The sequence below is a fragment of the Coenobita brevimanus genome, chromosome 108, assembly GCF_032717465.1.
Source record: "Coenobita brevimanus isolate Jiangsu-jjx chromosome 108, ASM3271746v2, whole genome shotgun sequence".
Lineage (NCBI taxonomy): Eukaryota > Metazoa > Arthropoda > Malacostraca > Decapoda > Coenobitidae > Coenobita > Coenobita brevimanus.
In genome coordinates, this window is record NC_137061.1 from 9872202 (window position 1) to 9896247 (window position 24046).

Genomic DNA, 24046 nt, shown 5'->3' on the forward strand with positions numbered 1-24046 from the left:
GGTTGTTGATATCGAAGGTGACTCTCCCATTGTGATGTTCTGGTGAATGGAGAGAGACATGAATTGGTGAGATAATTTAAGTAGTTGAGTAGAATGGCACAGGGAAGGAAGGTGGCAGGTGCTATCCTCAGTATGAAACAGAGGATCAGGTGTCTCAGCTGCAAGAGGATTGCATGAATGAGCAGAAACATCCTCATGAATTTATGGGTGTGAGAATTTGATATGGCATGAAAATGAAAGGTCAAAAGTTAGAGTAGTGGTGATGGGGTTATTGAGAAAAAGTGTGTAGAGGACAGATGTGATTCATGAAACATGTGGAACATGGAGGTGCAGAAAAGGAGTTTTGTCAGAAGAGAGGACAGCATGTAGACCAATGAATCTCCATAGAGGGTGGTTCTTTGTGGAAGTAGGATCATTAGTCTGCATGGAACTGTGTAGTCTGTTTAATAGAGTTTTCAGGCAGAGGGAGCTAATTTATTTATCTATTATTATTATTATTTTTATTGTCATGGGGGTTGGCATTGTTTTTTTCTTTTGTAATACAACATTAGTATTGCAATTATTAACTAACAACTTTGATTAACAGGTATGTTTCTTATCTTTGTAATATCCAGAAAGTTTATAATTAACTAGAATGGAAAAGGATGCTGTGTGTTATTTATGTATTGTACTGTACTGGAATTGTGTTTGAATTTTGCCTTTATCTTTACAGCAATGGAACAGCTGAGAAACTAGCTTCTGTACTAAATTCAGAATCCCTTAGTGAGAGACTAGAGAATGGTATGACACTAATGCACCTCTGTTGTATGGCAGCCGTGATGGCTAAGAGTGATGATGCAAAGGAAAAGAAAGAGGAAATGGAAGTGGAAGGAAAGAAAGTTGAGATTGAAGGCAAGAAAAATGCGACTCAAGCTCCATGTATCCTGCAGCTGATGAAATCTCGAGGGAGAAGTGATAGGAAAGAGAAAAACCAGCTTAAAACTAGTGAAACTAAATGTGATGTTGACAGTACATCCAAGAGGAGCTCAAAGGAAGACTTGGGAAAAGAACAACGAGACCAGATTCGCCTGCTACTACAAAAAGGCGCTGATCCTGCTATTATAAGTAAAAACGGGTTCTCACCACTCCATCTGGCTTCGTACAAGGTTAAACCAGTAGAGGGTTTGAGTTGCCAGTGTTGTGAGCTTGGAGTGATGCCAATATTACTTATTCAAGGATGCATGAAAGGTGTGTATTATTTAACAGATTTATTCTTTGTAGAGATTATTGAGAAAAACTGGTTTGCTGTACTAAGCCAAAAACATTAAATAATACTTTAAACAGTATATCTTGTACATTTACAGTGCAAGTTGACACTTGCAGATTTGTTATTGATATTATGTCATTGCATTATTGTATATGACAAATGGAAGTACAGTACCATAAGACAGTGTTGGAGAGGGATGCTTTCACGGGGTGGCACTGATGGAATTGGGTAGTGGATCTGTCTGGTTATACAAATGTCCCTCAGCTACTTCCCTGTCCCTTTAAAGGAAGATGGTGGAATGCGGAAGAGCAGTTCACCCTGCAGTCCACTTTTTCACATGCAAATGAGCCTGAGGCAAAGGCAGCATCCATAAGGCAGTGTAATGTATCAGTTTATTATGAAAAAACAGGCTGTCAAGTAGTGGAATTTTCAGTAGTATTTATAAAAAACTACAAATGTGACATGGTGGTATGTTCATTCACATACTTGATTTTGCACTTCTTGCTTTGCTTTTATTATTCTGTCACTGTGTCTGCCCTCCTCTCATCATGTTTCTTTCTTTCCCTCTAGTCACCTTTTACAGTATTACTCTTCTTTCCACTTAAGGTGGCTCTACATTGAGTGACAAACCTAATGATTTCCCATAGCCCGGGAAACCATTTATAACATTGAGTAGCAACCACACACCGTAACCAGATGATGGGGTGATGTAGAGACAGTTATGGTTATGGTACCCCTGCTAACTGTGTGGAGCAATGCAAATCTGGCATTCACCCAGAAACTAAATCTCCACACTTTTCCCTGCGCCTTTTTGTTACAAGGGAACATCAGTTTGCCGCACAGGATGGCCCTGTATGGGTATTTGCCTGCCTGTAGTTGATGGGTTTGCCCAGCCAGACAGATGGGTTGATCAGCAACAAAATGTGTGACATTTTAGTTTCTTTATGCATGTTACTCTTGTTTTTAAGATACTGTATTAATTATTATACAGTAGCTACATAGCTGTAGCATTTGTTAGCAGCTGTGCTGGCTTTCTCATCCATTATCACAAGGCATGTGTTAATATTTAGTATATAACTGTTTGAACATAATAATCTTCTTAACCTTATGTCCCACTATATCCTAGGATTGGTGCTGGAATGAAACACCCTCATGTGGTGACACCAGTGTAACAGTCATTGGGGTTCCTTGGTTATACAAACTTCCCTTACCTCCTTCTAATCCCATGAATGGAGGATGGTGGACTGCATGAGAAGAGCAGATTTAACCAGCAATTCACTGGGTTCACATTCAAATGGGCCTGGGGCCACAACAACAACAGCTGAGGTGGTTTGGATCATATAGGAAAAGGACCACACAGCACTGTAAGGTTGCTTTAATGCAGCTACCCACATTACAACACACTTACTGACCTCATGCACCACACAGCATAAGACAGATAATTCTTCAACATTTCCTCAACAAAAGGTTTCTGGGAACACCTTGTTGAAGCACACTGATTTAAATAGACAGTTTCCTTCAGTTAACTGGGTTCACATTCAGATGGTCCTGGGGTGTAATAACAGCAACTACAACAACTGTAGCATGTTACTGATTTTTGCTGCTACATATGATCCACATAGAATGATTCCTTGCTAATAGGAGTCACATTTTTATTGACACTCATATACAGATTTTTTTTCTTTTTTAATATATAGATTGTCAATAATAGTACTAATAAAATTGTTTTGTATTGTGTTATAAGACTAGTATTGTTATCTGTCTTATGGATAATATATTAAGTTGAGAGTGAATTGCAGGAGCCTGAGAGTTACCATTAACACACTCATTGTTGGGAGTCTAGTATTGTTTCCCAACTACTGCCACGTGATTTTATTTAAAGTAACTGAGAGTGAGCATAGGAGCCTGAGAGTATTAATTTTGTTGATATGCTCCCTACAACAACCATATTAAATGAAAATTACTCTTAAGTGAGAGTTGTGCTTAGAGATGAACAATACAGAAATGTTAGACAGGTTAATGTTAACCTCCATGTGGAATAAGTTTGTATCAATATGATGGAGCCAGAGTTCTCTGGGCTTGAATGATGAGTGAATTGGAGTGTGGATCATTCATTTAGACAAACTGTGGTTAGTTTCTCATTCTGTCAATTTTTTTGACTCTGGATCATACCTCACCCCATCCTAGGGTGGGAAAAGAGGTTTGATGTTGACAAAAACAGATTATAGTTACCCCTTTTCACACTTCCATATTTTCCTCTTTATTGGACAGTTCTCTGGTGCATGCAAGGAGATTGAGTGTGAACTTTGTGTTGTGTTCTGATGTAGTAAAACTCCATCTCATAGACAGTGTTGTAGATGCATGATGAGGTGAGGCATTATAACTGGATGTGGCTAATAAGGATCTACTTGTAAGCTGTGCCTGGGGTTTGTTGCTCATATAGTATTACTCAGTTGCTTGGCCTCAGTAGCAGTCAAGTCCCTGCACTCCTGATGGGGTAATGGTATACTAGATTGGATGCTGATGGTGGCTAAAGATTCAGATTCAAAGCTACAAATAGTATCAGAATGTAGCATTGTTGACAATGAGATTGGATATATTTGGATAACCGTAATGTTAGAATCCAGTTACAGTTTAAAAGAAATACTGTAAGTGATATAATTAATAAATGCTAGTGTGCATTGTGGCAGGTCTGACCACTCACTGCAAGACCACTTTACAATAAATAATCAGTATGGAGTGGATTTTTGCATATAATGAGTGAACGAGCATTTGTGGTTGTTTTCCAAATTGCACAGTTTTATGGTGTGATAACAGTTTTGTGAATCATGAAATAGAAAATTGAACTGACTGACATAGCATCTAGAGAAAAAAAATTATTTGCTCAAGCTTTATTAGCTGTATTAGGTATAATGTTGTTCACTTCTGAAATGTGTGACAGTCAGACCAGGCCGCTTACTGTAATTTTCCACCCATGCATTGACAGTAAACATCGCTTACTCTTGATGATCTCTTGTATGAAAAGTGTTCCTGTGCTGAATACAAGTTTAAGAGTAAAAAACTTAATAAGAGAGAATGTCTGGTACTGTAATTACCTGGGATGTAACAGAAGAAATCTGTGCAGCATGTGAGGTGGTGTGTGGGGTGAAGAGAAGACGAAAGGGGATGCAAGGAACAGCGTGGTGGAATGAAGAGGTGAGACAGGCTGTGGCAGAAAAGAAGAGAGCATTTAGTGAGTGGATGGGAAGCCTGGGCATGGAGGAAGTTGAGAGACGGAAGAGAGTGAGGTATATGTAGAGAGGAAGAGGGAGGTAAAAAGATTAATATGAGAGAGTAAGATGAGAGTGGATGAGGAATTTAGAAGGAATTTGAGTGTAAAGTGGAGGGAATTTAAGAAAATTTTCTGGAAAGAGGCAGTGAGAGTAAGACAGAGTGATCAAGAAGTTAGTTGGGGAGTGAAAGATAAAAATGGTAGATTGCTAGTGGAGAGGGGAGAAAAAGTGAGCACATGGAGAGAACACTTGCAAGAACTGTTAAACATAGAGAACGAAAGTGATGTGAGGATAGGTGGCTGGGAAATGGCCAGGAGAAGGAGAGAGGTGAGAAGAGAGGAAGAAATCAATAGGATGGAAGTGTTGAAGCAATGGAGAAAGTCAGAATAGGGATAGCCCCAGGAATTGGTGGAGTGTGTAGTGAAATGCTGAAGCACGGAAGATATATAGTAGTAGAATGGATATGGAAGATATGAAGATTGGCCTAGGAGGAAGGTAGAGTTCTGGAGGTTGGAAGTCATGTATAATTATTACCCTGTACAAAGGAAATGGGGAAAAAGAAGTGTGTGGTAATCCATCCATTCATCCATCATCCAATCCTATGCCGCCCCATGAGGAATACAGGAACCTGGGGCTTGGCAAGTTGGTCCTGACATTTAAGATGAGAGTGACCAGCTTCACTCATCCCTGGGTGGCATTACATGAGCAATAAACCCCAACCACCCCTTGGATATTAACCTACACAGGCTTATCCGATTGGAGCGCCTTAATTACCAACTAAACCACCAGATGCCATAATTTGGTTATATGGTTATCATCCAGTGTAGTAAATGGTTTCCTGGTGTACAGGAAACCATTTGGCTTGTCACTCAATGTAGAGTCACCCACAGACAGAAGGAAGAGAAAAGAAAGAAGGAAAGAAAGACAGAGGAGGGAGTGAAAAGTCTCCCATAGGCAGAAGAAAGAGGAAATAATGAAGGAAAGAAAGACAGAAGAGGAAGGATAGAAGAAAGGAAAGGACAGACACCCAAAGTAGCACTACCTCGAGTGAGTGAGAGGAATTTGCCCTCTTAGTGTAATAGGAAATGTGTATAGTAGGATACTTATTGACAGACTTATGAAAATAACAGAGGAATTACAGGTAGTTGGTGAAGAACAGGGACATTTTAGGAAGGGAAGAGATTGTGTAAAACAGTTATTCATTCTCAAGTCTTTATTAAAAAAGTTTCTAGAGAAGGGAAAGAGGTTGTATGTGGCCTTCATGGATTTGGAGAAAGCATATGACAGGGTGGATAGACAAGGGATGTGGAAAGTATTAAGAATATATGGAGTAAATGGGATGTGGAACGTATTAAGAATGTACAGTACTGTATGAAGCAAATAGGATGTTGTTGAATGCTGTGAAGAGTGTGTATGAAGGTGCTAAGGCTGCAGTGTGTGTGGATAGTTAATTAAGTGAATCTTTCTGTTTGAATGTTGGATTGAAACTTTGATGTGTCATGTCTCCATGGTTGTTCAGTTTGTATATAGATGGGACTTTAAAAGAGATACAAGGTAGGACAGTGGATGTTGAAGCAGCATTAATGAGAGAGGGCAAGATTTGGAAACTCCCTGTACTGTAGTTTGCACATGATACAGTACTGTATTGTTGACTGAATATGATGAGAAACTACAAGGCTTAGTGAATGAGTTTGGAAGAGTATGTAAGAAATGGAATGTAAAAGTGAAAGTAAAGAAGAGTAAAGTTGTTGTCTTCAAGAGAAATGAAGCCACTGGATGTACAGTGATGTTGGATGATGGCAAAATGGAAAATGTAGTGCATTTAAGTACTTGGGTATTGTGATGAGTAAGGATGAAAGTTTGGAGGGCAAAGTGCGTGAAAGGGTACAACAAGGAAGAAAGGTTGCTTGTTCTTTGAAAGCAGTGATTAGAAGCAGGGAAGTGAGCATGGATGTAAAAAAATCGCTGCTTGACAGTACTGTGATACGAACTCTAACATAAGGAAGTGAAGCTTGGACTTTGTTGGAAGGACACAAGTCAAGAGTGAGAGCTTTGGAAATGAGTTATTTGAGAGGAACATTGAGTTTCATGGAGAGACAGACTGACAAATGAGGAAGTGAAGGAGCGTTATGGTGTGGATGTGGATGTGATAGAAAACGTTAGGAGAAATACTTTGAGGTGGTTTGGCCATATGGAGAGGATGAGAGCATGAGGCTGACGAGGAGAGTGTATGTGAATGAGATGGAGGGGGGGTAGAGGGAGGGGGAGGCCAAGGATGAGATGGAGGGATGGAGTGGTGAGGTATGTGAAAGAGGGGGGTGTGAGGTTTGAGCAGGGCATTAAAGTTGCTGGGGATCGGGTGACAGGGAGGCAATTTGTTTGTGGGCACTTCTTACAGGATTAAGGCGTCTGGCAATAAATAGATAGATAGTAATGATGATTTACCTTGAGAATGCACTACTGTATATACTGTCAGTTTTTAGTGTGGCTGAGTGGTTTGTAACACAGTGACTGTTATAGAAAATCGCAGTATGGAATGCGCAGAGCTTATGGAAAAAAGGAATTTGGTTGGCATCCTCCTCAGTGTCACACCAAATGACCCCCCCCTAAGCCTGCCCTAATCTTCCCCAATTTGACCATAAAAGTACCAGACATTCATAAGGAAACCTAACAACATTGATAAACACATCTAGGGAAGAGTTAAGTTTTGATCTTCAAGAGAAATTAAGTCATTGAATGCACAGTGTGGCTGGATAATGAGGAAATGGAAAATGTGAGTGCATTTAAGGACGGGTCATGTGATGGATAAGGATTCAGGATGGAAGTTTGGAGGATAAAATGCTTAAAAGAATACAGCAGGGATGAAAGGTTGCTGATTCATTGAAAACAGTGATAAGAAATAGGGAAGCGAACACTGAAGTAAAAAAGTTGTTGCATGACAGTATTGTGCTCCTCACTTTAATGTATGGAAGCAAAGCTTGGAACTTGTTGGAATGACACAAGTCAAGAGTGAGAGGAGTGGAAATTAGTTATTTAAGAGAAACTTGTGGAGTTACGCAGACTGACAAATGAGGAAATGAAGAAGCATTGTGGTGTGGATGTGGATGTGATAGAAAGTGTTAGGAGAAATACATTGAGGTGGTATGGCCATGTCAAGGGGATGAAGAGTGAGAGACTTGCAAGGAGTCTATGTGAGAGAGGTGGTGGAGGGAGAGAGGGTAGGATAGATTGAGGATGAGATGGAGCAGAGAGGTATATGAGAGAGGGGAGTGTGAATTTGGGGGATGGCAGCGTAATGGCAGGGGACAGGGTGACATGGAAGCGATTTGTTTGTGGCCACCCCTTACAGGGTTAAGGCATCTCGCTAGAGATAGATAGATAGATAAGCACTTATTGTACTTAATATGAATTGTGATTGTAGATGGGCGGGTGTGAGAGAAGGGGGAGGAGAAAGTGTGCAGTGGGCCTCTGAGCCATCACATGCCACACTCCATGGAAAGGAGGGGCACGTGTAATGGCCGGAAGTGCCATGTTTGGGCATGCTTGGGCCTGCACCATTTATTATGCACATTCTGTGCACTTTATGAAAACATTTTGAACAACATTTGACAACAGCTATGTGTACCATATTCAGATAGCATTTTGGAAGTGCATGTTGTGGATGAGCTGACCATGGTTTGTTACTGTTTCGTCAGGGTGATGTTGAGGTGGTGCGCCTGCTGGTGGACAAATGTGGGCACCTGGATCACACAGGGGCAGGGAGTCTTACGGCTCTTCATGTTGCTTGCATGGCCGGCCACCTGGAGGTCACCCAAGCCCTGGCCCAGCGTGGGGCAAACATTGAAGCTCGTGATGCTGTGTCCTTTTCACCCTTACACATCGCTTGTCTATTTGGACATGAAACTGTAAGATTTTTTTTTTTTTTCTAACTGCTTAATCCCTGAACCATTATATGCGTGTGGGTGTGTGGGTGTCCATATACTGTAATAAATAATAAGTAAATACTGTATGTATATATATATATATATATACTGAAAATGAGTGAGTTGGATAAAAGAGAGAAAAAGATAGAGTATCAGGAGAAATTGAAAGATGAGTGGAACGCAGTGAAAGATCAGGAAAATGGCAGTGTGGAGGAGGAATGGCAGTTGTTTAAGAGTGCTGTGGTGGGGCATGCAGAAGAGGTGTGTGGTGTGAGATGTGTGGGTGGTGGTGTAAGAAAAGGAAGTGAATGGTGGTGCGAGGAAGTAAGTATGGCTGTGGCTGAGAAGAGACGTGCATATGAAGTGTGGGTGCAGTGGAAGGATGAGATGTCATATGAAAGGTATAAGGAAAAGAGGAATAGGGCAAGAAGGGCTGTGCGTGATGCTAAAGTGGCAGCAGATGAGAGGTGGGGTAGGTGGCTGACAGAGAATTTTCAACAGAATAAGAAAATGTTTTGGAAGGAGGTGAAAAGGGTGCAAAAGGGAGAGTCTGGGAAGGAGAACAAGCAAAAGCAGAGGATGGAAGGATGTTAACTGAGATGGATGCAGTAAGGAAGAGATGGGCAGAGTATTTTGAAAGATTGTTGAATGTAGAGGAGGAAAGGGTGGCTGAGATTGTGGTGGATGGAAGGGTGCAAGGAATAAATGTGTTGGGAAAGTTGAATGATTCTTTGATCACGAAGGAGGAAGTGGAGAAGGCAGTAAAGGAGATGAAAACAGGGAAAGCTGCAGGTATGGATGGGTGTGCTGTGGAATGCCTGAAGGGTGGTGGAGTGACTCTTGTTGACTGATTAGTAAGATTGTTGAATGTGTGCTTTGTGAAAGGTATGGTGCCATTTGACTGGGTAAGTGCTTGTGTGGTCCCGTTGTATAAAGGCAAGGGTGATAAATATGAATGTACTAGCTTTAGGGGTATAAGTCTGTTGAGTGTTGTAGGTAAGGTGTATGGTAGAGTGTTAATTATGAGAGTCAGAGAGGGTACAGAGGGAGTGATTGGTGATGAGCAGTGTGGCTTTAGGAGAGGGAGGGGATGCGTGGATCAGGTGTTTGCTGTGAGACAAGTGTGTGAAAAGTATTTAGCGAAAGGCAAGGATGTGTTTTGGGCATTCATGGATTTAGAGAAAGCGGATGATAGAATTGATAGGGAGGCTTTGTGGACTGTTTTAAGATTGTATGGACTTGATGGTAGGTTACTAAAAGGGGTGAAAAATTTTTATGTAAATAGTAGAGCGTGTGTAAGAGTGGGAAATGCTGTGAGTGATCGGTTTCCCGTGAGAGTGGGGCTGCGACAGGGATGTGTGATGTCGCCTTGGTTGTTTAATATTCACATGGATGGTGTCGTAAGGGAGGTGAATGCAAGAGTTTTAGGTGGAGGTCTGAGTCTGGTGAATGTTGATGGTGGAGAGTGGAATCTGAAGCAGCTGCTGTTTGCAGATGATACTGCACTGGTGGCTGATTCAGAGGTGAGATTGAGACAGTTGGTAGAGAAGTTTGGAAGGGTGTGTGAAAGGAGGAAATTGAAAGTAAATGAGAATAAGAGTAAAGTGATGAAGTGCACGAGGTTGGTAGATGGTAGGGGGATGAATATAGTTTTGAATGGCGAGTTGCTTGAGGAGGTAGAGTGTTTTAAATATCTAGGGTCACATAGTGCTGTGGATGGAAGAATAGATGCAGAAGTGAAGTTTAGAATAAATGAAGTAGGAAATGTGCTGGGAGGAATGAAAAAAGTGTTTAGATGTTGTTAGCTTAGAATGGATGTATAGAGAAGGCTGTATGAGGGTGTTGTGGTACCAACTGCATTATATGGGGCTGAAACATGGAATATGGGTGTTGCAGAGAGGAAAAGTTTGAATGTAATGGAGATGAGGTGTCTGAGGAGTATGTGTGGAGTGATGCGTATGAATGTAATGGAGATGAGGTGTCTGAGGAGTATGTGTGGAGTGATGCGTATGGATCGAGTGCGAAATGATGAAGTGCGAAGGAGAACTGTTCGGGAGATGGCTAGTAGAGTTGAGCAGAGGGTGTTGCGATGGTTTGGGCATATGGAGAGAATGGATAATGAGCGATTGATGAAAAAGATAACTAGATCTGATGTGAGAGGTGTAAGGCTGAGAGGAAGACCACGAATAAGATGGATGGACAGTGTGAAGAGAGCGCTGGATGCGAGAGGGATGTCTGTTGTGGTGAGCAAGGAAGAGTGGCTGTGCGTGACAGAAATAAATAGAGAGAAATTGTGAATGAATAAGTGATGACGCAGCCCTGAGGGCATATTCTCCCGCATTTGGTCTGATCAGCTAGTCAGGTCAGGTGCGGGTAAGGGGATGGGTCTGTTATGATGCGGCAGGGGTAAACCAGCTCTGCTGTCGGGCCCTGCTGCGGATGTCACTGATTGCATTGCGCAGTTGACCCTTGTGCGGTGTGGTGCAGTGAGAATCTGTCCGTTCTCCCCTTTGGGGCTAAGATGCGAATGAATGTGTTTGAATGGATGAGTAAATGGGGAGTGTGTCATCCTGTCTCAGCTACCTCCCCTTCCTTGGGGGAAGTAGCCTACGTATATAGATAGATAGATAGATATATATATATATATATATATATATTGGTGATAGCCAATACCTCTTCAGGCACAAAATGATCCACAGGTATACATGGCGAGTGATGAGAAGGGTGGGTGGTGAACTGAATGAAAGGAAGGCAGTGATTGATTATGTATGTGTGGATGAAAGGATGCAGAAATGTGTAATGGATGCAAGAGCTTATAGAGGTTGGGGGAGTGGACTTTCTGACCACTGCTTGGTGGTGGCCAGAATCAAGATCCAATTAGGATGGAGAAAGAGAAGAAGGGAAGGACGGGAAGAAGGAGTATTTGTAAGGAGAGAAAAAAGGTTACAAGAGGATGAGAAAAAGGCAGAGTATAAGAGAGAAGTGGAGGAACGATTGGGCAAATATGAATTGGAGCAGATGGGGGGACATGGAAAGTGTGTGCAGGATATTTACAGAAGAAATATGTGCAGCATGTGATGTGGTGTGTGGGATGAAGAGAAGACGGAGGGGTGTGCAAGGAACAGCGTGGTGGAATGAAGAGGTGAGACAGGCTGTGGCACAAAAGAAGAAAGCATACAATGAATGGATGAGAAATAGGGGCGTGGAAGAAGTTGAGAGGCGGAAGAGAGAGTTATATGTAGAAAGAAAGAGAGAGGTGAAAAGATTAGTAAGAGAGAGTAAGAAGAGAGTGGATGAGGAATTTGGAAGGAATTTGAGTGTAAAGTGGAGAGACTGTAAGAAAATGTTCTGGAAAGAGGTGAAAAGAGTAAGACAGGGTGGAGTGAAGTTAGCAGGGGAGTGAAAGATAAAAATGGTAGATTACTAGTGGAGAAGGGAGAAAAAATGAGCAGATGGAGAGAACACTTTAAGGAATTGTTGAACATAGAGGATGGAAGTAATGCGAATATAAGTGGCTGGGGAATGGCTGGGAGAAGGAGGGAAGTGAGAAGACAGGAAGAAATCGGTAGGATAGAAGTTGTGGAAGCAATGAAGAAAGTTAAATTGGGGAAAGCCCCAGGAATTGATGGAGTGAGTGGTGAAATGTTGAAGCATGGGGGAGAGATAGTAGTAGAATGGATGTGGAAAATGTGCAGACTGGCCTGGGAGGAAGGTAGAGTCCCAGAGGATTGGAAGTCAGGTATAACTATTCCCTTGTACAAAGGAAAAGGAGAAAAAGAAGTGTGTGGTAATCATAGGGGCATCTGTCTTCTTAGTATAATAGGAAAAGTGTATGGTAGGATACTTATTGACAGAGTTAGAGAAAGAACAGAGGAATTAGTTGGAGAAGAACAGGGAGGCTTTGGGAAGGGAAGAGGTTGTGTAGATCAGATATTCATTCTTAGATCTTTATTGGAAAAGTTTCTAGAGAAGGGAAAGAAATTGTATGCGGCTTTCATGGATTTGGAGAAAGCCTATGACAAGGTGGATAGACAAGGATTGTGGAAAGTATTAAGAATATATGGAGTAATTGGGAAGTTTTTGAATGCTGTGAAGAGTATGTATAATGGTGCTAAGGCTGCAGTGCGTGTGGATGGTGAACTGAGTGAATTTTTCTCTTTGAAGGTTGGGTTGAAACAGGGATGTGTCATGTCTCCATGGTTGTTCAATCTGTACATGGATGGGGTAATAAAAGAGGTACAAGGTAGGGTAGTGGATGTTGGAGTGGCCCTGGTGAGAGAGGGTAGTGTTTGGAAACTCCCTGTACTGTTGTTTGCAGATGATACTGTGTTGTTGAGTTAAGACGAAGGAGAGCTGCAAGGCTTGGTGGATGAGTTTGGGAGAGTGTGTAAGAAACGGAATCTAAAGATGAATGTAGGGAAGAGTAAAGTGATGGTCTTTGAGAGAGGTGAAGTCAGTGAATGTACAGCGAGGTTGGATGGTGAGGATTTGGAAAATGTGAGTACGTTTAAGTACTTGGGTAGTGTGATGAGTAAGGATGGAGGTGTGGAGGGTGAAGTGCTTGAAAGGGTACAGCAGGGAAGAAAGGTTGCTGGTTCCTTGAAAGCAGTGATAAGAAGCAGGGAAGTGAGTATGGAAGTGAAAAAGTTACTACATGACAGTATTGTGATACCAACTCTAACGTATGGAAGTGAAGCCTGGACTTTGCTGGAAGGACACAAGTCAAGAGTGAGAGCAGTGGAAATGAGTTATTTAAGAGGAGCCTGTGGAGTCACATGGAGATACAGGCTGACAAATGAGGATATAAAGGAGCATTGGTGTGGATGTGGATGTGATAGGAAGCGTTAGGAGGAATACATTGTGGTGGTTTGGCCATGTGGAGAGGATGGAGGGTGAAAGGCTGACGAAGAGAGTGTATGTGAGTGAGGTGGAGGGGGGAAGAGGGAGGGGGAGACCAAGGATGAGATGGAGGGATGGGGTGGAGAGGTATATGAGAGAGGGGTGTGTGAGTTGGGAGCAGGGCAATGAAATGGCGGGGGACAGGGCGACGTGGAGGCGATTTGCTTGTGGCCACCCCGAACGGGATCGAGGCGTCTGGCAATAGGTAGATAGAATATATATATATATATATATATATATATATATATATATATATATATGTATATACTGTATATACACAGTATTGTATATTGATTTTTATTTTACTGCATGGTATTATGGCTACTAGAATGGTGAGTTTACTAATGCTATTCATGGCATATCTCTTTGAACACAACACTTAAGATTTTTTTTTTTTTTAGCCACTTTTGTATTCAGGTATGGCAGAACCATTGAAATAAAAATAAGGTAAATGTTTTAATAATTTATTTTACTTTAAATTGTGCAGCGACCTGGAACACAGCCGTGTGTTTTCAGGTGGTAGAGTATTTTGTGGCCTTTAGAGTGTCTGCTGTGCAGCCAGGTACTAAATGATGTAAAATCTTTCATTACTGTTTGCTAGTTTCCTAACTGTATTTGTATCATAAATTTTGCAGTGTTCTTGAACAGTAGGCTCATATTTTCAGGTGGTGGAGTATTTGTTGTCTCGGGGTGTTGATGTGAACATTTCTGGCTCAGTTGGAGACCGACCTCTCCATCTGGCAGCCACCAGAGGGCATTTCAGAGTTGTTCAGATGCTTCTTAAAAAGGGAGCTAGAGGTCTGTATTATTTTTTTTATTATTAGTTTTATCAGCATCTGCTATGCATAAAATCAAAACAGTTTGTGCAGGATTGGCTCAAAAACAGTCTGACACCACAAACAACAGCTGTTGCATGTTGCCCAGGGAGTCTGTCCTAACTGGTAAAAATATTTTCATGAAGATATCAATGTATTGCTTTCATGTTACATCTTTAAGTCATTGTTGGTTTCATATGCATAATCAGGTGATGATAGATGTAATCTTGAGACTTTGCAAGCTGTATTGACCATTTAAATATCATCAGACACTCCTACATGATACTGTTATTTTTTCTGTGAATTATTTTATGCAGTATCTGTGCATATTGACTAACTTATTCTGGTACTGATGGTATGATAATTTGCTTCCAGATGAAATAAAATTTCATATATTGAGTCTTGGAAATATTTATAGTAAATTATTTTGTTACTATAGCACGTCAGCAGGATGAGGAAGGCAACACACCTCTGCACTGCTGTGTCAGATTCGGTCACTTTGGTATCCTGAACCTGCTACTCCAGCCCCAGTACCGTAATGATGCTCACATAGCCAATGTGTACCTAGACACACCACTCCACATGTAAGAACTGTATTTTGTATGTAATCTTCAACCTGGTTGTTATATAATCCATGTAATTATAAAGCCACAACTAAGTTTTTAATTGTAAAACCATAGCTAAATTTTTTATATCCATCATACCTATTACAGTGGGATGGTGATAGAGGTCTCAGGTCAGAGCACACCATGGCCCATACGCTATGATTTGAGTCTCCGGGATGGCCAGAGGTTTTTCTATCATGTAAATGCCACCAGGGACATAGATCAGTCTCCTACCCTAAATTGATCTGGACCGCAGTAATCAAACCTCACACCCTTATGCTCTGAAAGTGGCAGCATAGGATTGGCAGACTTTACTGTTTTATTTGCCACTGAGTACACCCATACCCTGATTTCTGATCCAGCGATAACTGACGATTTGCTAGACCAAACAGAAGAAGTGGGGGAACATTTCCACAATCCGAGCAGCCATCAATTTGCTAGACTGCACACACCACCCCTCCCTAGCTTTGAAACAAGTGTGTCTGAATGGGATGTGGTGGTGCACACAGCTTTCCCTGTCCTCCCTCCATGCCCTCTCTTCTCCCACCATCACTCCTCCATCCCCCACAACGCTCAGCACTGTCAGGCGTGTCTCCCTCTCGATCCCACTGCCCTCCGCCACCCCCGGTTGTCTAACTCCCCTTCTCCCCACCTTCCCCCACCCCTGCTTGCCTCCCAAGTGTGTGTGTGTGTGTGTGTGTGTGTGTGTGTGTGTGTGTGTGTATTTACCTAATTGTATTTACCTAATTGTGATATACAGGAAATGAGCTACGCTCGTGAGGTCCCGTCTCTGTTTCTCAGGAAGCCAAATTTAGCTTTAAACTCGTTTAAGTTTTTAGAGTGGACATTCTCTTTGTCCAGGCTATTCCATAGGTCTATACATTTATAAGGAAAACTATATTTCTTGATATCCTTCAAGCAGCTTAGCTTCTTCAATTTCATTCTGTGTCCTCTCTTTACTCTCTTATCCCATAAAAACAGATCTTCTTTGTCAATTTTATATACTCCCTTCATGGTCCTGAACACTGCAATCATGTCGTCTCTCTTTCTCCTTTCTTCTAAGGAAGGCAAATCCAGCGTTTCCAGCCTCTCTCTGTAAGACAGATCTGCCAGACTGGAGACCATTTTGATTGCTGTTCTTTGTATTTTCTCAATCTTTTGTATATCTTTCTTTTTGTGAGGGGACCACACTACTGCTGCATATTCTAACCTGGGGTGAATCATGGCCACTATCAATTTTTTCATCATCTCCTCATCCATATAATGAAAAGCTACTCTTATATTAGTCAGGAATTTATACATCTCTCTAACTGTCTTGTTAATATGTTTTTCAGGTGACAAATTGTCCTGGACCAGCACTCCCAAATCTTTCTCTTCTCTCGCTTTTGTGATTGGTTCATTACCCATCAAATAATTCAGTGATGGCCTATTGGTGCTTGTACCCATTTCCAATATTTTACATTTCTTTGCATTGAATTTCATTTCCCACACCTGGCTTCATTCGTTTATCCTATCCAGATCCTCCTGTAGCATTTTACAGTCTTCCTCAGCCTCTACCTTCCTCAAGATCTTTGCATCATCAGCAAACAGACTTGCATAACTGTTCACTCCATCTACCATATCATTTATGTAAATCAGGAACATTACTGGTGCCAACACCAAGCCCTGTGGGACTCCACTTGTTACTTCCCTCCATCCAGACATCCTATCCTTTATTACTGTCCTCATTTGTCTCTCTCTCAAAAAATCTCTCATCCATTCCAGGAGATTCCCCTTCAGTCCTCCTATATGCTCTAATTTCCAAATTAGTCTCTTATGGGGTACCTTGTCGAAGGCCTTCTCCAAATCTAAATACACACAGTCCACCCAACCATCTCTTTCCTGAAGCACGTCAATTGCTCTTGAGTAAAAACTCAACAAGTTGGAAACACATGACCTTCCACTTCTGAATCCAAACTGACATTCAGCCAAAATATTCATCTCTGCCAGATATTTTACCCATCTATCTTTCAGAATTCTCTTGCACAATTTTGCGACCATGCTGGTTAGGGACTCTGGTCTATAGTTCAGGGGTTCTTCCTTGTTTCCTCCCTTATTAATTGGTACCACATTTGCCATCTTCCATTCTTAAGGCACTTTCCCCTCTTCCAGAGAACACACAATTAAACTGTGTATCTTATCCGCCAGTTGTTCTCTCCATTCCTTCAGTACCCAGTTAGAGATTCCATATGGTCCTGGAGCTTTCCTTACATCTTGAGTTTCCAGTAATTTATACACTTCCTGTACTTCCACTTTTATATCTTTTATCACTACATTTCTAGTTACTCCCTCCCCTTCTACAAACTCCTTTTCATTAGTGAAAACTGATTAGAAACATTTGTTCATTATTTCTCCTTGCATTGCCGCATCTTTATAGACCTCTCCTTCTACATTCAGTTTGGTGATTCCTTCCTTTTGTTTCAATTTGCCATTGACAGATCTATAAAACAGTTTGGGTTCATCCTTACCTTTGTCTATTATACCTTTTTCAAAATTCCTTTCTTCCTCTCTACGTATTCTTGTGTATTCAATTCTAGTTCTTTTATATTCTTCCTTTGTTTTGTTGTTGCCTCTCTTCAATTGTTCCATGCCGTGTCTCTCTCTTTTTTTGCCATCATACAACTATTAAACCACTCCTTTGTCCTGTTTTCTTTCCCCCTTACTCTTGGCACAAATTTTTCCACTCCCGAATTATAGAGGCCTAGAAAAATATCCTACTTCCTCTGTATCTCTCTTGTTTCTCTGAATTTTCTTCAGTCTGCGTTTTCTGGAAATTTTCTCAATCCTGTAAAGTTTGCTTTCCCAAAGTTGTATCTTCCCTGCCTATAAAGCTTGTCTCTTGGCTTCACGTTCCCTGTTATCATCTGGAACTCAGTGACCACATGATCACTTTTTCCATTAGGACACAGATATTTCAAGGATTCTGTTATATCGGGTTCTTTGGTAAACAGTAAATCTAGTCTTGCTGGTGTGTCCTCACCTCGGAACCATGTCTCTTCTTTGACCCATTGCGTCATCACATTGTTCATTGTTATATTTAATAATATAGTGCCCCACGAATATTCATTGCCTCCTGAGTCCCATTCTTCCCAGTTCACCTCTTTACAATTGAAGTCCCCCATTAAAATTATATTGTTGCTTTTCTCAATCATTTTCTGTAAAAAACTAGCCATGTCTGACAACATTTCGTGGTATTCATCATCACTCCATGCTCTTGTCTTAGGGGGAGCATACACTACTGCCATATCTCTCTTGCTATTCTCTCCAGTGTTTGTGTGTGTGTGTGTGTGTGTGTGTGAGAGAGAGAGAGAGAGAGAGAGAGAGTCAGTGAGTGAGTGAGAAAGTCAGTGAGAATGTGAGTCTGTGAATGAGAGTGTGAGTCAGTGAGTGAGTGAGTAAGTCAGTGAGAGTGTGAGTCTGTGAATGAGTGAGTGAGTCAGTGAGTAATTCAGTGAGAGTGAGTCTGTGAGTGAGAGTGTGAGTCAGTGAGAGTGAGTCAGTGAGTGAGACTGGGTGGGGAGGGGGTAATAGGGCAGTATGGCTTTCTTGTCTCCCTCCCAGTCCCAGCCACTCTCCTCCACCCCTGCTTGTCTCTCTCTCTGTCCCCCCACCCTTCCCTCCCCCTCCCCCACTCCAGCTTATATCCCCCCAGTCCCTTCACCCTCTCCCACCCCTGCTTGTCTCCCTCCCCTTCCCCCTGCCCACCTTCATCCCCACTTGGCACGTTGCCAGCTCCCTACCTGTCACTTGTTAATTGCCCTGAAGCATCTCGATCACACTACATGTCCCACCCACCTTACCTTCTTGCATGTGATGTTTGATGTCTCATTTTTTAGCAGTAGTATTATTTATGAGGATAATAGCATTACCTGTGGTGTTTCTATGTCAGTCTGTATTGATTGAATAAAGTATGTGAGAGTTTGGGTTTGGGCCTGGAACCCATTTCTGGCTTTTCCTCAGTATCTCATGGGGAAAATTGCTTTGATATCCGATATACTAACTGACTGAACACTCCCACTGGTACATAACACAGCTGGAAATCAGCGAATGGGTGTACATTGTTGCAGAAGGCCAGACAGGAGTGAGTACAGTCATTTCTTGAATAACGCTCAGTTGAGTAACACATTTTTGTTCTAACACGGCAACGATAATCAACACAGGAAAAATCTCAAGCTTACGAGGGAAGTGTCAGCTGGCTTGGCAACGCAGTTTGAAAGTCACGCGCAGTGACATCACCTGCCAGACTTACCATAATTGGCCAACTTACCTCCGGGTACATCCACCTTCAGCGACAAGGTCAGGTCTGTTGTTTCAGCCCTGGACCTTGAAGGATTCGGCTTAGATGTTGAGAAAGAATTGCAGGAGCATCATCATCTCAGCAATGATGAAAACAACATTGCAGTTGGGGGGTGGGGGAAGAGTGCCATGGAGCTACGCACCAACAACACATGGTTCCCAATGTGTAACTTTTGTTTTTGTTAATGCTATTTTTTAATACCATTCATGTTCTTAATTGCAAGAGTTATATCTCAAAGTGTTTTGCCTGATGGTGGGTATAAGTTTGTCTGTCTGTCTGTTGGCAGACACCTTAATCCCGTAAGGGGTGGCCACAAACAAATCGCCTCCATGTCGCCCTGTACCCTGCCATTTCAGTGCCCTTCTCCCAGCTGACATACCCCTCTCTCATATACCTCTCCACTCCATCCCTCCACCTCATTCTTGACCTCCCCTCTCCCTCTCCCCCCCACCACCTCACTCACATACACTTTCCTCATCAGTCTCTCGCTCTCCAACCTCTCCACGTGTGGCATAGGCTGGTAAGAAGGGGTAAAAGTGAGAGTTTTGGAACATTGCCAGAACACGTTGTACCATTATACGTGGAAACATATTGTTTGAGTAATGCCACTTGACTAACAAGTTTTGGATGCAAGAGTGGAGAGGGTGGGGGAATGGAATCTCAGACCATCACTTAGTGATAGCCAAAGGTAAGGCTGCAAAGAAAATTGGTGAAGAGACGAAGGGGAAGAAAGGAAGAAACAGCTCCTATGAAAAGAGTGGAGAAGTTGCAAGATAGTGAGAAAATGGCAGAGTATAAGAGCATAGTGGAAAAAAGATTGGGAAGGTATGAGTTAGAGCAGATGGAAGGGGTGGAAGAAGCATGCAAGATATTCACGGAAGAGATAGGTGCAGCGTGTGAGGTGGTTTGTGGAGTGAGGAGGAGATGCAGGGGTGTGCAAGGGACAGCATGGTGGAATGATGAGGTGAAACGAGCTGTGGAACAAATGAAGAAGGCATATAGTGACTGACTAGTGAGTATAGGTAGAGGAGAAGATGAGAGAAGAGAGAGGTATATGTTAGCAGGAGAAGGGAGTTGAAGAGATTGGTGAAGGAGAGTAAGAAGAGAGTGGATGAAGAGTTTGGGAGGAATCTGAGTGTGAAATGGAGGGAGAGTAAGAAATTGATTTGGAAGGAGTTAAAGAAAGTAAGTCAGTGTGAAAGGGAAACAGTAGAGGAGTGAAAGATAGGAATAATAGATTGTTGGTGGAGAAGAGAGAGAAATTGAGGAGATGGATGTAGCACTTTGAGGATTTGTTGAATGTAGAAAGTGAGAGAAATGCGAGTATAAGTGGTTGGGGAATGGCTGGGAGAAGAAGAGATGAGAGGAGTGAGGAAGAGATCAGAAAGGCAGAAGTAGTTTAAGCAGTGAAGAAGATCAAGATGGGAAAGGCCCCAGGAATTGATGGAGTGTGTGGTGAAATGCTTAGGTATGGGGGTGAGATTGTTGTGGAGTGGATATGGAAGTTGTGTAGATTGGCTTGGGAAGAGGGAAGGGTTCCGGAGGACTGGAAATCAGGTAAAATTGTTCCTTTACACAAAGGAGAAGGGGAGAGAGAAATGTGTGGTAACCATAGGGGTATTTGCCTTCTTAGTGTGATTGGAAAGATATATGGTAGTATTGATAGGGTTAGGCATATGACAGAGGAGCTAGTTGGAGAAGAACGAGGGGGATTTAGGAAGGGAAAAGGGTGTGTAGATCAGATATTTGTTCTGATATGTTTACTGGAGAAGTATCTAGAGAAGGGAATGAAAGTGTATGCTGCCTTCATGGACTTGTATAAAGCATATAACAGAGTAGATAGACAAGGTATGTGGAAGGTTTTAAGAATATATGGAGTGGATGGGAAATTGCTGAGTGCTGTGAAGAGTATGTACGAGGGAGCTAGGGCTACGGTGCGAGTGGATGGTGAGCTGAGTGAGTTCTTTGATCTCAATGTGGGACTGAAACAGGGATGTGTGATGTCTTCATGGCTATTTAATATATTCATGGATAGGGTTTTAAAGGAGGTGCAAGGTAGGACAGTGGATGAGGGGGTGGCTCTAATGAATGAGGGTGAGGTGTGGAAGATTCCGGTGTTGCTGCTTGCTGCTGATACAGTATTAAGTGAAGATGAATGGGAGTTTCAAGGTTTGATGAATTAATTTGGGACAGTGTGTAGGAAGAGGACTCTGAAAGTTAATATAAGCAAGAGTGAGGTTATGGTGTTTGAGAGGAATGAAGTCACGGAATGCACAGCGAGGTTGGATGGTGAGGATATGGAGAATGTGAGTGCATTCAAGTACTTGGGTAGTGTGATGAGTAAGGATGGAACTTTTGGGGATGAAATACTTGAAGGGGTACAGCAGGGAAGGAAGGTTGTTGGTTCACTGAAAGCGTTGATGAGAAATAGGGAGGTGAGTATGGAAGTCAAGAAGTCACTGCATGATAGTATTGTGATCCCTGCCGTGACGTATGGAAGCAAGATGTGGACCTTGCTAGAGGGGAACAAGTCAACTGTAGAAACTTAATAGGTTAGTAACACATGATCTTCCTTCCCTAAAACCAAATTGTCTTGGTGTTATCACTTCATTTTCTTCTAAATGCTTTATCCATCTTTTTCTAATAATTTCCTCACAGATTTTGCAAACAATACTAGTAAGTTATACAGATCTGTAATTGAGTGGATCTTCCCTATCTCCTCACTTGAAGATTGACACAATACTTGCTCTTTTCCAGTCTTTAGGTAACTGTCCATTTTCCAGTGAGGTCTTGATGATGTTATAAACAGGCCACACTAACTGGTCTGCACATTCCTTCAGGATCCATCCAGTCACACCATCTGGTCCCATTGCTTTTCTCACATCCAAATCCCTCATCAGCTGCAGCACCTCATTCACGTCATCTGTAATTTCTGCCATTCCCGTCATTGTGGGTTCCATTTCAGGTTCCCTAAATTCTTCTTCCAACACATAAACTGACTGCAGCTTGTTGTTTATTATTTCACACAATTCTTCTTCTCTTTCGTAAGTTTCATCTTCATCCCTAAATCGTATTATACTGTCCTTAACTTTCATTTTACCATTTACAAACCTATAAAATTAAATTCTTACCTGCCTGTACTCCTCCCGAGCCCTTTCACTATACCTTTTTCTCACTTTATTCCATGCTCTTTTTCTTGCCTCATGTGCCATTCTACATCTGTTGTTAAACCATTCTTTCTTCCTTTCCATAGCTGCGGAAAAATTTGGGACATATTTACCAGCTCCTGTTTTATACACTTCTATCAGAAACTCATATTTCTCATTAACATTTGTGATCGTATTCATTTTACTCCAGTCTACATTTTGTAAAAAGTTCCTCAGGGAGTCAAAGTCTGCCTTCCCATAATTGCATCTATTTTCTCTGTGTTTTTCATCTCTTTCTCCTTCCCTTACTCCTGCTACTTCCATCTCAATAACCAGATGATCACTTTTACCAAAGGGGCATTGGTAGGTTATGTTCTTCACATCATTTGGGTCCTTAGTGAATACTAAGTCGACCCTTGATGGTTCGTCGTCACCCCTAATTCTTGTATTTTCTTTAATTAATTGGGTTAACATGTTTTCCATTACCAATTCCATTAATTTATTTCCCCATGATTGCTCATTGTTCCCAGGATCCATACTTTCCCAGTCAACTTCTCTACAGTTAAAATCTCCCATTATTACTATTCTGTTTCTTCATTCAATTAACATCTTTAGTTTAATAATGGATTCCCTTATTAACTGTTCATAATCTTCTTTTGTCCATGCCCTAGATTTGGGGGGCATATAAAATACATGTTCCATCTATTTTTACTCCATAAATGTCCTCTATTTCAGTTCCCGAAAGTTCAGTCGTGGTATTTTCAATTTCTTTATTTTTTGTTCTTAAGTCATTGTGGGTTAAACTCATTATACCTCCCCCAGACTTGCTATCTCTGTCCTTCCTCCAAATATAATTGTTCCATCCAATCAATTTTGTATCAACATCTCAGGGCAATTTAGTCTCCACAAAGCAAACAATTTCAGGTTTATTTTCATTTATATAGTCTCTAATTTCCCCTTTCTAAGGTAATAATTCATCAACATTACCATACATAATACTTAGATTTACTGCAATCGTTTTATCTGTACTCATTCTTCCCTTTTTCGTATTCATATCCATCCCCCTTGTTTCCTTCACTTCTAGTTCCTCACATACCACTTCCTGACTTTTATATCAATCACTCTCCCAAAAAAAAGGTTTTACATTCTTCCTCTGTCCTCTTGTAATTTTTTTTCTTTACTTGTTCCTTCAAAGATTTTAAAACCTCTCTTTTCTTCATTCAAATCTATTCTTACTATAATATTTTCCATCCCTGCCTCTTTGCTTAGTTTCCAGGTCACTTTAAGTACAGTATATCGTTTACTACACTTTCTGATGACAATTTTTACTCTCATTGGTCCTGCATCCCCTTTCTTATATGGCCCTATCCTCCTTACTTCCTCAGTTTCTTTTACCCACTTGTTTCCTTCGGGATTGATCTTGCCCAATATTTTTCTCACCAGATTCGTGTCGTGTGTGTGTGTGTGTGTGTGTGTGTGTGTGTGTGTGTGTGTGTGTGTGTGTGTGATTTTTCTGCACATGCCTGACTGTCCTCATATATATTATTGATGCAAACTTTGTTGACATTAAAACACTATAAGTAGCGGATAAGAGAATCTGAAGATGTGATATGTAAAATAAATTGCTAAGGACAAAGTGCTATGACCCCTCCATGCCACCTAGATATAGACCTAAGAGACAGCATTTCTACACTGTAAACATTAGGAAGAGAGCTATGACTGAGGCCTTTCTTCAGGGTGGCATAAGAGACATTATAGCACCTGTTCACTTGCAGTTTTTTGCACAGTACACATTAATATTCTC

At 41.5% G+C, this 24046-nt stretch overlaps 1 protein-coding gene across 1 annotated transcript in view; it reads left to right on the forward strand.

Annotated features, from left to right (window-relative positions):
* LOC145416973 (serine/threonine-protein kinase TNNI3K-like) overlaps nt 1-24046 on the forward strand; it is a 91548-nt gene that overhangs the window by 11065 nt on the left and 56437 nt on the right. Inside the window, exons 3-6 of the mRNA XM_080285819.1 lie at nt 713-1145; nt 8214-8423; nt 14006-14138; nt 14595-14739. Of these exons, the coding sequence (XP_080141945.1) occupies nt 713-1145; nt 8214-8423; nt 14006-14138; nt 14595-14739 (921 nt within the window). The remainder of the gene's footprint in view (nt 1-712; nt 1146-8213; nt 8424-14005; nt 14139-14594; nt 14740-24046) is intronic.